This window comes from Protomyctophum bolini, assembly GCF_963924005.1.
Source record: "Protomyctophum bolini genome assembly, chromosome: 4".
NCBI lineage: Eukaryota > Metazoa > Chordata > Actinopteri > Myctophiformes > Myctophidae > Protomyctophum > Protomyctophum bolini.
The window spans coordinates 45,901,859-45,918,891 of record NC_137865.1 but is presented as its reverse complement, the minus strand read 5'-3'; the positions used below and the strand labels follow the sequence as shown (position 1 = coordinate 45,918,891).

The window sequence follows — 17,033 nt, the reverse complement described above, 5'->3', positions numbered from 1 at the left end:
CATTCTGACCTGAGATCAGATTCTAAAAATGTTAGTCGTTTCTTCGATTTTTCAAAAATAGCAGACCTACAAGCTCGTAGCGCGCCACCGAGTGGCGCGCTACGAGCTTGTAGGTCTGCTATTTTTCAATAGCTAAAGCATGACATGATGCTAACACCAAAATGGGTTCCCGTTCAGAATGGGTTAAATATAGTTCTAGTGGGGCGTATCAATGTTTTAATTACCCTGATTCTGCTTTTTTAAACGTTTTATTTAATTGGATTACTTGTTTCGTTATATATGACAGGATCGACATATAGAGGAGCTGAGCAATTTATTAGGCCAATACAGAAAGATTAAGGAAGTCTTGGCACTCACACAAGGTAAGAATTATCCAGTAGCTATCTGACTATATTTTATAATTTGTGGTGTGAATGAAACCAAACTAATTGGACTCTGAGCTGGGTGTGAATGCACACTGTGCGCTCTGTAAACGTTGGAATGCTGTCGTAGCCAATTGGAATGCCAATTTCAAGTAATCAGAAAAACCTGACCTGATACATCTTGATCAAATGACTCCAGAGATAATGTGAAATGGTGTGTTATATCTATATATACAAGTGAAAAGGTGTACCCATACTCATTCTTCATGCTCTATCTCCGACCGAACCACACTTTCACCACACATCTCTATATGCACAATAAATTCGCCACGCTCCCCGAACTGACATAGCCTATTTTTTAGCCCTTCAAGTGTCTTATTTACTCTGCAAATAATACTTTTATGAAACACGCTGTTATTGCTCAACGTCAACAGCCTACGTCACAATCGTCATGTTGGCGTCTACCAAAATCGTCATGTTGGCGTCTACTACGCCAACTACGTTCACTTAATGGGGCCAGTCTTTCACAGTGACACACATGTTACATGAACCACGCGCCCGGGATGGTTTCTACCCCTCAATGTCGTATTTGCTGCGCCCTACGCTGTTGCCACAACACAAGGAATTTAACCACGCTACTTGCATACACTGCAACTCGCTTACAATTCGCAAACCTGGCAACACTGCCCTCTCTTACCAGCCCCGCCCCCACACTAGCTTGACAATGTCATCTCGCGCAGCACAGAATCTGATCTCGCGCAGGACATTGATGAGAGACAGAAGGAACAGGAGAGATTATACGATCGCTATTTCGCTTATTCCATCTAAATCTCTTTATTTACAAAAAAAATGACTCGACGATTCCCTTAGTTACATCAACATTGTTCTTTGTCAATAATCGGATTGGGCCAAAATATCACCCTTACACCGATCACTTTGCCTATTTTCGCCACACAGCCAATTTACTTCCGCGAGCGGCCGGGCCATTCCGCCCATGCGAATGCATGGAGAAAAAAAAGAGACGAAAATCCAACTGTATCGGAGCAGTGCCACACACACACACACACTCAGTCACACACACACACACACACACACACACACACACACAGAGAGGAGTTGGCCAGCATCTTAGCAGACATCACAAAGAAATCGATCTGTCCAACGACGATGGTACAAAGACAACAACACAGCCAACTATATTCTTATAGAGAAAAGCTCTCAGCTAATTCGCCCCGTGCAAAACAATTAACGCACGGAGTTGCGGTCTGCATAGCTGCAGACATGCGACCACTATCAGTGGTGGCAAACGCTGGCTTTCAATATTTAATGAGAGTTGCAGAACAGCAGAACCACGTTACAAAATGCCATGCAGGTCACACATGTTTTCACTCCTAAAATGTATACAACTAATAATACATGTGAAACGTTGGCCGTTAAAATCGTTTGGTGTAAAAGATCGTCAAATATATGGCCGTTAGTACTGTTAATTCAACATCCGGTGAGGGGAGGATACGGATTGTGTATGGAAATCAGCGCATACAGTGGGTGGGCTTTAGACCGGATGTAAGCCACATCCACTAAATGTACACTAAATAGAAATAGTATAAAATACTGCATAAAATGGTGTAGCCTACTGCAGCTATTTATAACCAGGTAGTGTATAAGTGAAATTACACACTTAAATTAGTATTTAATACTTGAACTAACAACAGATGGGTCTATATACTATTTGTCTTTTCTTCTTTTTTCTTTCATTTACTTACTTAGAGCTTAACAAGAATGTTACAAGTCATCTCATCTTAAAGAAACATTTAAAAAATGTTAGGGCATAAAACCCAAAGGTGTTAAACCTTTTCTTATTCTCATTCTGATTTGTTATTTATAGCAAATAAATGTGACTTATTGGGAAACAAGTGTTTTTCTTTACAAACCAAGATATTGGCCTAAATTATAATGAATATAGCCCTCAATGCTGAAAAAGAAGGTTTTAAAAAAATAGATTGAAAAAATTTAATCAAACATCGAAGCAAATCGTGAGCTTCAAATCGAACATTGAATTGAATCGTGGACTAGGCGAATCGTGATAGCGAATGGAACATCGAATCGAATCGTGAGCTGCAAATCCAAAATTGAATTGAATCGTGGACTAGGCGAATCGTGACAGCCCTAATGTATACATACGCCTGCACGCACACACACGCACATGCACGCCTGTAAGGCCCCCCCCCCACACACACACACACCAACATGCGATTCATTAAATAACTATTTCTCCGCACGCGCGCACACAACATTATTCACGTGAAGCCTACAGGGAATTACAGACGGAATGTATATACACACACACACACACACACAGTCCCGGCTCACATGCTTAGAATTTATAGATGCGCAATTTTGGGATTATTTTTGTACATTGAAAAAATATTGGGGGTCCTTTGCTCTTGCCATGACAATGTTTGAGAACCACTGCTCTAAAACAATATTAGACAAAGTTTGAGACACAAACACATTGCTCTCTCTCTCTCTCTCTTCTCCTTTTGTATAAATTAAATAGGCCTATTCATGATTCTGCTTATAGAGAAGTAGCCTATGTTAGTTTGTTTTATGGACTTGAGAGCTACTTTCAAAACGACCAGCTCAACATACCCACCAAATAAAACTATCATCCCATTGCTGCAAATAGTGACAAAATGTAATTGAGGGGCCTTTCATATAGGCTACATATAAGACAAACGCACATGGAATGGGAAATAGAGGGGGGACAATGCAAATCGTAGGCTTTTATTTTTGTTGGTATTTGACTTTGCTACTGATGATTGTAAGCAACAACAAGTATTGCATTGTGTGTTTGAGCTGACAGGCCCTTTTTGATGTCAATCACTCAAGTCATTTCAGTTCATCTAAAGCGGAAGATGCAAAAATCGTTTTTTTTATTAAAATTATATATATTTTTACTGCCATGTCATGTGGTCTACCTGCAAAGCCTTTGTAGATCGTGATCTACCATTTGGGCACCACTTAACGTCAGATCAGGGGTTTTTGTCGGCCAGCGCCAACAATGCTCCCCGAAAGCATAATCGCAGCAAATACCGGGCAGTGTGTATGAGCCTTAACATGTTGACTACACTACACTACACATAATAACTAATAACCCGTTTTCAGCTTAAAGCAATTATATTTCATTGAAGCAACTCCTTAGCATTGTTTTCATACCATGGATGTGATAAGAAAATATCAAACATAAGGGAAATATTAAATAGTATCGGGTGTACCAGTTTGGCCTTTTCTTTTTTTTCAATGGGGCAATACATTGATTAAACAAACGTTTGATTGATTGAGTTGTACAATGTTATACAACCCTAAACTACTTTTCGAATACACTACACAATACAATACAATTTCAGAACATATAATATTGGCCAATATGTCAAATATGTAAATATTACATATCCCATTGAATGGAAGCGGACCATTTGTAACACATGTTACAAATGACCCGCTTTTGCAAGTTTTCTTTGCAGTTGCTTACAGACCAGAATGAACGTGAATTCCGTCTAAACATGATGAAACTAATGAAGAACATAAGCATGAACACATCCATGTGGATTTTTATTCACCAACACCAAAGACAAAAATTGTAGCACACATATACTCCAGGTGTAAAATTATACGCATTTTGAAGGTAAACACTTCAAACTTCCTGGGCACGTAGAGTACGTTGCTGTACACATACTGACGCCATGGCGTCATGGTGGCGTTGACCAATCAAGATATAACGTCCATGTTACAACCGTGAAGCGTTACAACCTTGGCGGCTCTCCCCTACATTTGTTACTAACATTAGGTTGTGGCGAAGTAGAAACGTGGCCAGCAGATACTGTGTTTTGGACAAACAGGCTAGGTATTGGTGTTGATTTGGGTCAACTGGACAAACAGCGTGGTGTTGTTTTGTGTCTGTGTTTGTGTTGGAGCGCCTCAGTGTGGCCGTACAGGTCATGTGCAACCTCTTCCACAGAGAGATGGAGACACTAAATCTCAGCTGGACAAACATGTTTGCATGCATGCATCGCTGCCTTGCATGCTGTGTGCTACTGTTGAGTCTGTCACTTACTTTGACTGATTTATGGCATTGTCTTTCTGTTCAAATCCAACTATGTTAATTTAAGAAATCTGGGCATATAGGTCATTGTTTCTTCACTGTGCACACGTGTAGCCTATTGTATGTCAGACTGTATGTCTGTCCCACAGTCACAATCCTTTAGTAATTAGGCTGTGGAAATATTCACGACAAAACAATGGTACATTTCCAATAACCCATCCGTTACTACATGTGGAGTCAACTCCCGCCATTTCTTTCTTCCCATAGTGCGTGGCGAAGTAGCTCTGGGATGAGTGTGCGCGAAGCGCGCACGAAATTCTAGTTTATATACAATTATGTTTTACACCCGTAAAATCCTCAGTGATAATTAAATTCAGAGAGTGTACAAATTGAATCATGATATGGACCTGTACGGTTCTATTTAGTTCATGTGGGACTATACACTGACACGACAACGCGTATTCAGGGCGGAGTCACCACCCCCAGGGTATAAGTTGTGATTTGCTCTCGTTCACTGCAATGCAATTTGCGGCATTTCCAAAACAATATTGCGCAGAGTAGCGATTATCAAACGTATTTGCAATGACATAGGTTGAAAGATCTGTTGCCCCGTGGACAATAAGGCACGTTATACCTCCGCAAGTTAGATATTATCGGCATAGATGTTTGTCCGTATGTGATTAAGGATTGGAAAAAGTTGCATTGGCAGCCATAGAAAGTTCTGCCCAGGGTAAATGTCCCGGAGGTGACGTTTTGGGGCGTTCCTGTCTTGTTGAAAAACTGGATGTGACGTTTTGGGGCGTTCCTGTCTTGTTTCGTGTCAGTGTATACTCTTCCCCATTATGCTACTGAAGAGGACCAGCATCCAAATGTATTATTCGATTCTGTTTAAGATTCTGTTTGGATGTATTTCCTTTTTCTCTCTCTTTCCTGTATTCTATTGTACTGGTGTTGTACGGTACGTGTTGTACATTATACCACTGTTTGCCAAACAGTGGGTCAGGAGTTGGAACACGTATGTGGGTCGCGGTCGACTCGCGGACCAATCTTTATTGGTCGCGAGTAAATATCCCTTTATTCATTGTTTCCTACATTTTGTTTTTCATTAATATTTTTTTCTTTAAACTCCATTAATTAGACAGAACAAAATACTTCATAAGAAGTGGTGAAAATAGCCCTTTTGCGCCACGTTGTGAGCTTGTAAATCTGCTATTTTCACTAGTTTGGGTAATTTCTCTTTTGGTTCATGAACTAAAACGTTTACACTGTATGTGTTGTGTACTCACCAGGAAGTAGTGAAGAAGAGCTGAGTGGCAGTCTGAAGCTCAGAGCACTCACACACAAAGCACACTCCGATGTTCTACGGTCAGAGGTACGCTTATCCATGCACGCAAACACACACAGACACACACGTGTGTGTGTGTGCACGCACACGCACACAGACTACGTTCAGTACTGCTATTTCATTAGCACAGTAAAATCTTGAGCGTTCATTTCACTCCAGTCGCCTGAAGAAATGTTTTGCTGTTTAGTGAAGAAGTGAAACTACAGTACTGTATGTAATTTGTCCTCCTCAGATATCGTCTAGAGGATCATCTCCTCTGCTGGTGTCCCCGTCTTCCTTCCAGAGGGAACTGCATGACTCCAGGTAGAAACACACATATACTGTATATAATCTGTATAGAACGGTAACAGGATATAGGTGGGCACCTCAATGTGGAATTGGCAATTTGGTCCAAGATGATCTTTGAGGGGCGCTATAATTTAACATCCTGTGTGTGTGCCAGTTTCCGCAGCATACAGAACTCCACGGACTCATCGTTGGTTCCTGCAGGAGATGCTGCCTTCCTTAACGGAGCGTGGTATGTTACGTACAATTCTACACATACGTCATGTCCTAGAATGCAGCCAATAGGGGAAGGGGATCAATGTCATGTGATTCTTTGTTTGGACCCCGCAAAAACTCTTATGTGTGGCTCAAAGAATATGATTATTGGCAGAATCGTGGAACGTCTTTTCAGCCCATGAAGCAACAGCGGATCACACCCCGAAATACCCGTAATACAGTGTCATAGATACTAGCCCTTACCCGTTGTCAGATATTGCCCCCCCCCCCCAGGCCGCAGGGGGTACTGCGCATTTTCTCATTTCTATTCACTAATCCATTTTTAATTTATAATTTGTTAAATTGGAAAAAGGGCTTCGTTAAGACCTCCATATTATTATGGTCAATGCCTGTGTGAAAAGTGGGAGCGATTGATGCAGTTGGTGAGGAGATACGGCGGCGTTTCTGACAGACAGACACACACATTCAGACAGACAGACATTGACTGAATTATAGTATGATATGATGATGATTGTATTGAAATTTGAAGTGGATAACATGAATGTTAATGGTGATTGCTACTCAATATATTCCCTCATATGATGGAAATTACCATTGGCCAGGTGTAGTATGGAGTGTATAACACATACTGTGTTATGTACTGTAATGCCACTATCAAAGTTATTATGACAGGCATTACTGTATGTGTGCCAATAAAGTACATATTGTTCCTTTAAGTAAATCTTTCCATGTATTGTTTACTTTGTTTTGTTTTTTGTCCAGGAATCGACAACGACTGCTTTCCAGCAGTCTTGAAGAGTTGCAGAGTGGATCCTTACCAAAGGTTGTTGTTTCTGTATTTTAATAAAAATCCATCGTTCTTTTTAACCCATTCTGACCTGAGATCAGATTCATACGAGGTTTCCACTGGACACACACTGGTCTGATTAACCCATTCTGACCTGAGATCAGATTCTAAAAATGTCAGTCGTTCTTCGATTTTTCAAAAATAGCAGACCTACAAGCTCATAGCGCGCCACCGAGTGGCGCGCTATGAGCTTGTAGATCTGCTGTTTTTCAATAGCTAAAGCATAACGTGATGCTAACACCAAAATGGGTTCCCGTTCAGAATGGGTTAAATAAGTTCTGCTAATGGTTTGGATTTTGTATGCAAGTATTCCAAGCTAATCTAACCTTCCTCTCGTATTAATAAAGCTATGCCTGCTTGTACTGCTCATAATACTAACTGGAGAAAAAAAAGAAAAGCTAATGCTAACATTTGGCTCTAATTGTCTTGAAAGGGAAGTTTGTATGATTGATAACGTGCTTGTGAACTAACTAAACTAAACTTTGTCTGTTTGGGTTTATGTATGTTTACGTCGTGTGTGTGTGTGTGTGTGTGTGTGTGTGTGTGTGTGTGTGTGTGTGTGTGTGTGTGTGCGTGTGCGTGTGCGTGTACTTCTATCTATCTCCTGTGCTGGTGTCTGCTGTAGGCTGTAGAGTTCCAGTCCCTTGAGGCTGACTCAGACATATTGGGGACAGAGGTACTTTTCTATGGAATCGCAGTGTGATCTAGTAAGAGAGTGACGACACTAGCGTTGACTCCCATTGTATAATGGGATGCGGAACTGCTCATTCTATCTCAATGGGATATAGTTCCAATGTTTGGAACTATAGCCCATATTAGCACCCCGCTTTGCGCGCGAGATCAAAGCGTGTCCCACTCTATAATCTAAACTGTGTGATGTCACTGTGCTGCTGCATCACACAGCTTAACCCAGTGGTTTCCAAACTAGCCTGTGACCCAAACTAGTGAAAAACATACTGTAGCAGATCTACAAGTTCACAAAGCTTTGTGCCATGTTGTGAACTTGTAGATGGGCTATTTTCACTACTACTTAAGCATTTAATTCATGAAAAAGTTAGCTTTTTTGGGATATATATATTTTTATAATAATAAATAATAATAATAATTAAAAACAAAATGTAGGAAACCAAAAATAAAGGGGGACCCATATAAATGTGTCCACGACCCACAAATGGGTCCTGACCCAGTGTTTGAGATAATCACACAGACTCACACACGTGCAAGTACACACACACACACACACACACACACACACACACACACACACACACACACACACAGGCTCTTTCCCCACCTGAATAAGTTGTCAGCAGCAGTAGGCATCACGGCATGCTGCCTGCAAGCCATTCCTCTCTGCTGGCCTTTTTCTTCCTGGTCTTTTCACATCACTGTTGACTCTGACCTGAGATCAGATTCATACGATGTTTCCACTGGACACACACTGGTCTGATTAACCCATTCTGACCTGAGATCAGATTCTAAAAATGTCAGTCGATCTTCGATTAAAAAAAAAATAGCAGACCTACAAGCTCGTAGCGCGCCACTCGGTGGCGCGCTATGAGCTTGTAGATCTGCTATTTTTCAATAGCTAAAGCATAACATGATGCTAACACCAAAATGGGTTCCCGTTCAGAATGGGTTAAGATAGTCACCCTTCAAAGGACACAAGATCAACCTATTCTTAAGAATACGTTATATGGCAGAACAAGGATCAAACGCAACACAACCCTCTTGCATTGACTTTGTCTTGTCTTGTTTCGTTTTGTTTATTTTGGCCCTTTTTTGACAAACAGTGTTACATTATTTGAAGGCACTTTTAAAAATGGTCCAAAAAGGTGTTAAGCCAAATCTTATTTTGTCTACCCAATTTGAATACAGAACAGATCAATGAATATAGTTTCGTAATTTGATTTAAGAAAACTGAAAAACTATTTATAAATTACGTGTGATAATCCAAGTAAGAAAAGAACAAACCAAAAAAAATCAATGGGCTCAATAAAGGACCACAAATGGTGTGTGTTACATGCATTATCAGATGGATTTAAAGCCGTGACAGAAAGTTACAAAGGTTTTACCTGTAGATTATTAACTGGCACTGGCATTGCGCTGGTTCTGCTCCTCCAGAACCGTCCCTTGGAGCTGAGCAAGTACCAGACTCTGCCGGGGAAGCTGCGTAAGAGAGGAGGAGAGCTGAGGATGGAGCAGAACGGAGACGGAGAGTACTCGTCCCCCGTTCACCTCTCCCCTGTCCACCACGACAACGACTACAGCCTCAGTGAGTACTGTCTACCACACCAGAACCTGGAAACATTAGTGTTCATTGTGATACCGATGAGGAGTAGGTACTGAACATTAGCTTCTTCACCAGGAACCTTTTTTTATTTTATTTTTTATAGTATTTAACTGTTGGGCAGTGCTTAAAGGGACACTTCACCCTTTTTGCAAAAAAATATATGTTAATGACGTTTAGAAGCTTTAGATCACTTTCCTGGGGGTATTTATGTGTGTAATATGTGGTTTTAGATATTTTAGATTGTAGCAGTGAGCCTGTTGTCTCTGATGTCATGGACACTGGTCTCACTACCTTCCTGGACTACAATTCCCATAATTATTTGGTGCACTGCTCCTCCTTGTGGATAGGGGGGAGAGCTGTCTTACTGAGACAACATGTAGTCCAGGAAGGAAGTGAGCCCAGTGTCCATGACATCAGAGACAACAGGCTCACTGCTACAATCTAAAATATCTAAAACCACATATTACACACATAAAGACCCCCAGGAAAGTGTTCTAAAGCTCCTAAACGTCATTAACATGTATTTTTTTTGCAAAAAGGGTGAAGTGTCCCTTTAAGAGTTAGTTAGTATGATGTTAGAAGAAGCAATGGCTTTGACCAAGATATTGTAGCAATCTAAATCTGTTTCCAAGGAACAACTCAATAATTCCAGGTATCCTGAATCAAAATATGAACTGAAAGCTTTATGGACGTGTGATAGAAGATTCAACTCTGTTCAGAAGATATTCTCTAGGGTTTTAAAGTGAGTTGACACATCCATGCTTCTTGCCAACTCATTTTAATCCCAGAACAACCTTATCTCAAAGGCAGAAAATAAGTCAGACGCAAAAAATGCAACAAACTCTTGGTGATTCATCTTTTTCTCCACTAACTTAACCTAATTGCTTTCCTCTCCTATGCTCCACTCTTTCTCTGTCCTGCTCTGCTGCTGCATTGCGTTTTCTCTGTCTGTGTTATGGCTGAAGTTCGCTGCAGGAGTGCCAGCGCTCCAGCCTTAGGTACTGTATACTGTAATTACAGTATGTGGAAAGACTTAAGGAGGAAGTTGAATTGATATGCTAGCGATATCACTATTTGCAAGTAAATAATACATAAAAAGGTTATCTTTGAAAAACAAATAAAGGGTCCCGCACACTGTCAGACACATGCCAAAATGTTGCTCTTTATTGAGTCGACGTTTCGGTCGATTAGACCTTCATCAGAACAGACGATTAGACCTTCATCAGGACAGACATTGTCTGTCCTGATGAAGGTCTAATAGACCGAAATGTCGACCCAATAAAGAGCAACATTTTGGTGTCTGACAGTGTGCGGGACCCTTTCTTTGTTTTTCAAAGATACCCTTTTTAAGTATGCTCTATTGCCCTACGCACCTATCACTAGCATTCTGAGGTGTGCATCGGCCTTTTGCTAAAAAGTAAATAATACAAAAAAGCTCATTGCATGTCTGCTAGTCTCTCAAGACAGAAGTGTTGGCTTCCACAATAATTATGAAAAACTACCGCTTGATAAAACGAATAAGAAATAACGTAATTTCTCCATTTAAGAAATGACGTTTAAACACTTGCAGTCGTGTAAAAATAAAAACTCCTACTGGAAACCAAATGAGTTGAAGCCTACCTAGCTCATTTCTTAGCAGAAAAGAACATTCAAAAATATGTATTAAAGATAATTTTAAAATACATTTTCGTGAACGGCGCGTCATGACCGGTCGATTACTCTTCCGGTTTCAAGAAGAGCACATGACAGCTTCCTGTTTGCAACTTTTACCATGACAAATTCTAGACTCTCTTTAGCATTCGAAGATTGTGGAAGAGATGTTCTGACTTGAGACACTACGTATGTCCATCCTTTCTCTGGGTGAAACCAATAAACGTTGTGGAGGTGTACGCTAATGGTTCTGTGCTAAGAAAGCTTAAGAGTGATTTGAGACTGGAGCAACTTTCAAAAGAGGATCAAGCAACTCCCTTGCCAGGATTATTACTGTTGTCACCTCTGTGACTCAGAGAGTTGTTCAAGATAATCCCTCACGTCAGCATTCTCTTGCTACCACACACACACTAGCTCACATGCACATTCACACCCATTCATACACACACACACACACACACACACACACTAGCTCTCACATGCACATTCACACGCACAGAGCTTAACGCGTCAGAGTCATCAGTGTTGTTTGAGGGCGAAGTGCACGCTCAGGGATATGCACTGTTCAACTGGCTTAGATCAGATGTCCAATGTATACAAATGGGGGTTGAAATGTACAGCCCTCTCTACAATTTTACTAAGTGTGTAGTGGGTTTTTACTGAAAAGGAACGTTCTACAGTCCAACGTTCTTGATTTATACTGCCCACGCCACAAATAGTTGTTGATGTGATGCATTACAGAGCTTGTAGATCTTCTACTTTATGATGGGGTATAAATAGGCAAAACAATAGACCATCTTTTCTCAAAAACAAACACAATCTCTTTTACAAAGAGAGGCCAAGGAGAGGCTAAGATATTTTCCATTGTAGAGAAGTAATCCGATAGCACCAAAAGTGACCTTTCAAGTCTGATAAAGACCGAGCCAAGCCACAAGCCTGACGAAATGTGACTCGCTAAATAAAGGTGACTTTTGGTTTTGGGGATAAATTTGCCTGCCTTTTGGAGCTCCCCGTGTTGGCAGCTTTTATGTTCTCCTTAAATGTGGGGCTTGTGAATTTGCATGCTGCTACTGTAGCTACTTAACACTACTGTATATTCATAGAGAGGTTTGGGGGTTTATTAACGAGGCTATGACTAATGCTCGCTTCTGCTTCTGCTTCTTACCCCTTGGTCTTTGCTTTGCTATAATCTCCTCTGCCACAGGATCCCCTGGAAAACATGACCTCTATGATGCTGGTGGGTACTCCACTACGTTACGGCATCCATCTGTACTCTCTGTTGTTGTAGCCGACCTCAGTGAAGTGGGTTATCACTGCATGAATATAATACATAACCTCTAGCTTTCTGTGGGATTCCCCTTTGAGGGATATTAAATGTAACACCCACCACGGCCCAGTGGGTTGCTCTCCCTTATGCAATTCTGCTCTCCCAATTCAATCTAAATCTTTGGGCCACAAAATATCAATGGAGGGCTGAGGGGATATTTATTATCCAACTTATCTGTTCCTATTTTGGGCATGTCATTATAGAAGAAAGAAAAGAAGAAAACTGTATTTTGGAAAATAACCAATATACAGGCTTACAGTGTGAGCACAAGCGTGTAGATTGGTAATTTCCTTTTAATAATTTGGAATAATTGTGTGGTTAAGGCAGCAGAATGAAAATCATGGCTATCAAAAGACGATTAAAGACGACCAATTGAATGCCCTTTAGATACATTACTTTGACTCTTAATCATCTGAACGCCGTCCCTCTGTCTTGTCTTTAGGGCATCCAGAGAGGCTGGAGGAATCCATTCTGTCAGACCTGTCGCCTCTGTCCTCTGGAGTGGACTCGGGTCAGCAGTCCCCCATCTCCTCTGAGAACAAGAAGAGCCACAGGGGGATCAAAAAGCTCTGGGGGAAGTAAGTGTTGACCACCGACCATGCACTGCAGGCAGGCAGGCTCGCATGCACTGCAGGCAGGCAGGCTCGCACGCACGCACCTCAGATTATAGAAATTATAGAAATAGGAAACCAGGTCCCAAGCCCCAAAGAAGTGACTATTGGCCACATGAGCAGTTTAAAACTATTGTGCATCGGATATTTGAAAATAGCCGATCTACAAGCTCACAACGTGATGGGATGCGGCACGTTGTGTGCTTATAGAGCTGCTATTTTCAAACGTTTTTTGAAGAATTTTAACCACACAAATCTGTTACGAGAGTCTCTGACACGACATCCTTTCCGATGGGGGTCCATGGACAAATACATATTAATGTGGGGGTCCTTAACATGAAAATGTGTGAGAACCACCAGATTAAACCATAAGGAAGCTCAAATAACAAACTACACTTTAGAAATAGGCCCAAAAGCCCGCAACCACCATTATGCACAAGCAACTTTACAGAAAAACAAGCCCAAAGTCTCTTATAATAAGCAGACCAGACCTGGCAACACTGATGCACACACACACACACACACACACACACACACACACTCTCATATCATTGTCCACTTGCAGAATCCGTCGTAGCCAGTCAGGCAGTCCTGTTCAGGTTGATGATCCAGACATGGGAGAGTTCAAGAGGGGAGGATACAGAGCTACTGCTGGACCACGGCTGACACGGAAAGGGAACACACGGTATGGGCACGCACACACACGCACTCACACACACCTGGACACACACACACACACACACACACAGTCACACACGCACACACACACACACACACACACACGCACGCACACACACGCACACACACACACACACACACACACACACACACACTCATGCTCACACACGCACACCTGCACACACAGTCACACACACACGCGCGCACACCCGCACACACAGTCACACACACACACACACACACACACACACACACACACACTTATTGCTTTTGCTTTAGAATTATGGTATATTGTGTGCTAAAATGAACACTTCAACAACTTTTCAACCTATCTTCATATAATTGGTCCTCACTAATAATCATGGTAAAATACCAAAAACAAAATCCTACTCAGTCTGTGTCTCGAAGGAGGGCTGTGGGCAGGTCAGAAACCCGTCCACCAGTGACATCATCGATGGTGAACCCAAGCTAATGGAAACTGCAGGCTCCCAAAGCAAACTTTTTTTGTTTCGTTACTGCAGTGCAGTAAAGAAGTTTATCTGATTATTTCAAGTCTACTTTTGTGTTTGTGTGTCTAAATATACCATACCATACATGCCATACCACCTTTATTTATATAGCACATTTAAAAACAACAACGTTGTACCAAAGTGCTTTGCAGTAAAACATTAAAAAAACACAACTATAAAACATTAAACAATATAGGCTTAGGGCTATCAGCTGTTCTGCGCGCATGGCCGCATGCGCACATGTAGGCGCGTGCGCGCAACGCACCGTGGTACCAAAAACAAATCACCATTAACACCCACTGAACATTAGTGAGGACCAATTACATGAAATGATTTGAAAAGTGGTGAAGTGGTCCTTTTTAAGTGTTTAAAACATACAATGGCGTCATTGTCTTTCTCGTTTTCTGGTGACCCGTTCAGGGACCTGAAGACGCCCTTTTCAAAGTGGACGACTGAGCAGATCTGTGATTGGCTGGAGGAGATTGGTCTCGGCCAATACGGAATCCTCGCTCGTCACTGGATCACCAGTGGTCAAACTCTGCTGTCCTCCACCCCACAGGACCTAGAGAAGGTAGGCTACGCTCATGCACACGGCACTAATGCAGCTGACAAAGCAATCTTCCATTGAGCGCATAGCATAAATTAATCTTTTGGTTCTACCTGTCTATCTGTGTTCCTGTCTGCCTCTATAATCAGTAACACCCGTCTCTCCTCCTTAGTTTCACCATATCAGCTGTGTCCTATCAGTTCCTCTCCTCTCCTCTCCTCTCCTCTCCTCTCCTCTCCTCTCCTCTCCTCTCCTCTCCTCTCCTCTCCTCTCCTCTCTCCTCTTAATGACAATTTGATTTACGTGATTCATTATGATGGCTGACTGTGCCGTGTTTGCTTTTGTTCTCTTTGTTATACCGTGAGCTCTATATGGTATTTTTGTCAGTCTATTTGTGAAGTAAATTCTGATTGTCATAGAACTCTATGACAAATTTGTTTGGCAAGCTCCATCGTTTTTATTATATTCAGGAAGAGAAAAAGAAAAGGGAGACGGGGGTACAGGGAGAGCAAAGAGAGAAATAAATCAAACAGTAAAGAGAAACATGTCAAGGATGGGCAAATTCTGTATGTCTACAAACACATAGCATAATCTAGCTGGACGAGAGCATTACAGCAGTGTTCCAAAGTTCTCTCTGAAACTGCGCGGAGGCAAACGACACAATGTCACGTCTGCAAAATGACGAATGTGAAACAATGACGTCCACATTGATCTCCGTCTGTCTTTCCACGTATCAGGAAATGGGAGTGAAGAACCCCCTCCACAGGAAGAAGCTGCAGCTAGCCATCAAGTCCTTCAGCGCCAAACAGGCAGAGAAGTCCTCGGAGCTGGACCATGTCTGGGTCACACGTATGTACACACACACACACACACACACACACACGCACACACACCCTCGGTGCCCTTCAGTACCAGACTATTTACCTCAAAGAAGTGAGCGACAACAATCTGGTACCACCCACTTTTAAATATAAATATGGTTAAATTCTAAGTCCTTCTACAGCACTGCCAAGTGTGGAATTGATTGATTGAAACCTTTATTTATTCTCGAAAGAGCAATTGAGGTTCTCCCTCATTTTCAATGCTGACGAGATTACATACAGTATATAAAACAATTTAAGACATGCAGGTATAAAATGCCCGACCCTCAAAAATGCAGATGACTAGCTTCCTCTAAAAAAAACAGGCCTGAAAATCCACCTTTCAGCATGCCTAGGGGGAGGAAATGATCACTTCTCTCTTAGGTCACATTCTTCTCACCAGAGAGCTTTGCTGCGATTAAAACGAATCCTGCTGCGCATTTTCAGAAAGTGCACTTCGTTTGACAGGTGTGAATGAGTATAATTTTATCACCATAGAGTTCACTGTGTTGTAGGCTAGGTTTATGAATGGAACACATTGATAAAGGTCCCCCCTGCTGCGTTTCCAATTGCTACGGATGACAGTGTGAAGGCAAACTGCAGCAAATTAAATATGCAAGAATCCCAAAATCTCCGCCCATGCATGAGTCTACCGAAGTATTATATTAGGTGAGAATGTGACCTCAGACAGGTGATTTTTCATGCCATGTTTCTAAATTGAATACGTAGGACCCAAATGGAAATGAGACCGCAAGGACTTTCTTTTTGGTGACGTCTGACTGCACTCTACTGGTTTACATAATTACATGTCTGTCTAACAAAGTATTCAATCAATATTCAATAGGGGCATGGGAATAGGGATGGCAGCGTGCAGGTTGTGTAGCGGCTTTGTTGTCTCCAGGGACAGTACTTTGTTTTATTATTTATGTTCAGATGTTCTGGCTGTGTGTCTATGTACACATTGTACAGTATATGGAGTGTGTAGTGTACTGCTGACAGGCCCCACTGGATTGGAATGAACTCTCTGCTTTTTTATTTGTCTTATGTGTTGTAGCCTACTGTCCCATCCTGATTTTTGTTGTGTACTTCACAACACAATACATACACAATGTCAATAGAATAAACGGAACTGAACATGGAGGGGTGAACTTCTCTATGAAGTATGAAGTAAGTAAATAAAGCTAATAAAAGCTTATAAAATGACATACATCTCATGTGTTCCAAGGCTGGCTGGATGACATTGGACTACCTCAGTATAAAGACCAGTTCAACGAGGGCCGCGTGGATGGACTGATGATGCAGTACCTGACTGTGGTAAGTTCAGCTCTTTGGTCTCTAACCCATTCTGACCTGAGATCAGATTCATACAAGGTTTCCACTGGACACACACTGGTCTGATTA

At 41.7% G+C, this 17,033-nt stretch overlaps 1 protein-coding gene across 7 annotated transcripts in view; it reads left to right on the top strand.

Annotated features, from left to right (window-relative positions):
- Window positions 1-17,033, top strand: part of ppfibp2b (PPFIA binding protein 2b) — a 100,362-nt gene that overhangs the window by 75,921 nt on the left and 7,408 nt on the right. For 6 of the 7 annotated variants that reach the window (XM_080761986.1, XM_080761983.1, XM_080761982.1 and 3 more), the window contains 12 exons: window positions 287-362; window positions 5,754-5,836; window positions 6,042-6,112; window positions 6,252-6,326; window positions 7,073-7,133; window positions 7,783-7,833; window positions 9,282-9,432; window positions 12,870-13,005; window positions 13,604-13,723; window positions 14,646-14,796; window positions 15,510-15,621; window positions 16,858-16,946. In XM_080761986.1, the coding sequence (XP_080618112.1) occupies window positions 287-362; window positions 5,754-5,836; window positions 6,042-6,112; window positions 6,252-6,326; window positions 7,073-7,133; window positions 7,783-7,833; window positions 9,282-9,432; window positions 12,870-13,005; window positions 13,604-13,723; window positions 14,646-14,796; window positions 15,510-15,621; window positions 16,858-16,946 (1,176 nt within the window). The remainder of the gene's footprint in view (window positions 1-286; window positions 363-5,753; window positions 5,837-6,041; window positions 6,113-6,251; window positions 6,327-7,072; window positions 7,134-7,782; window positions 7,834-9,281; window positions 9,433-12,869; window positions 13,006-13,603; window positions 13,724-14,645; window positions 14,797-15,509; window positions 15,622-16,857; window positions 16,947-17,033) is intronic. The other variant, XM_080761984.1, reaches the window with a different exon arrangement.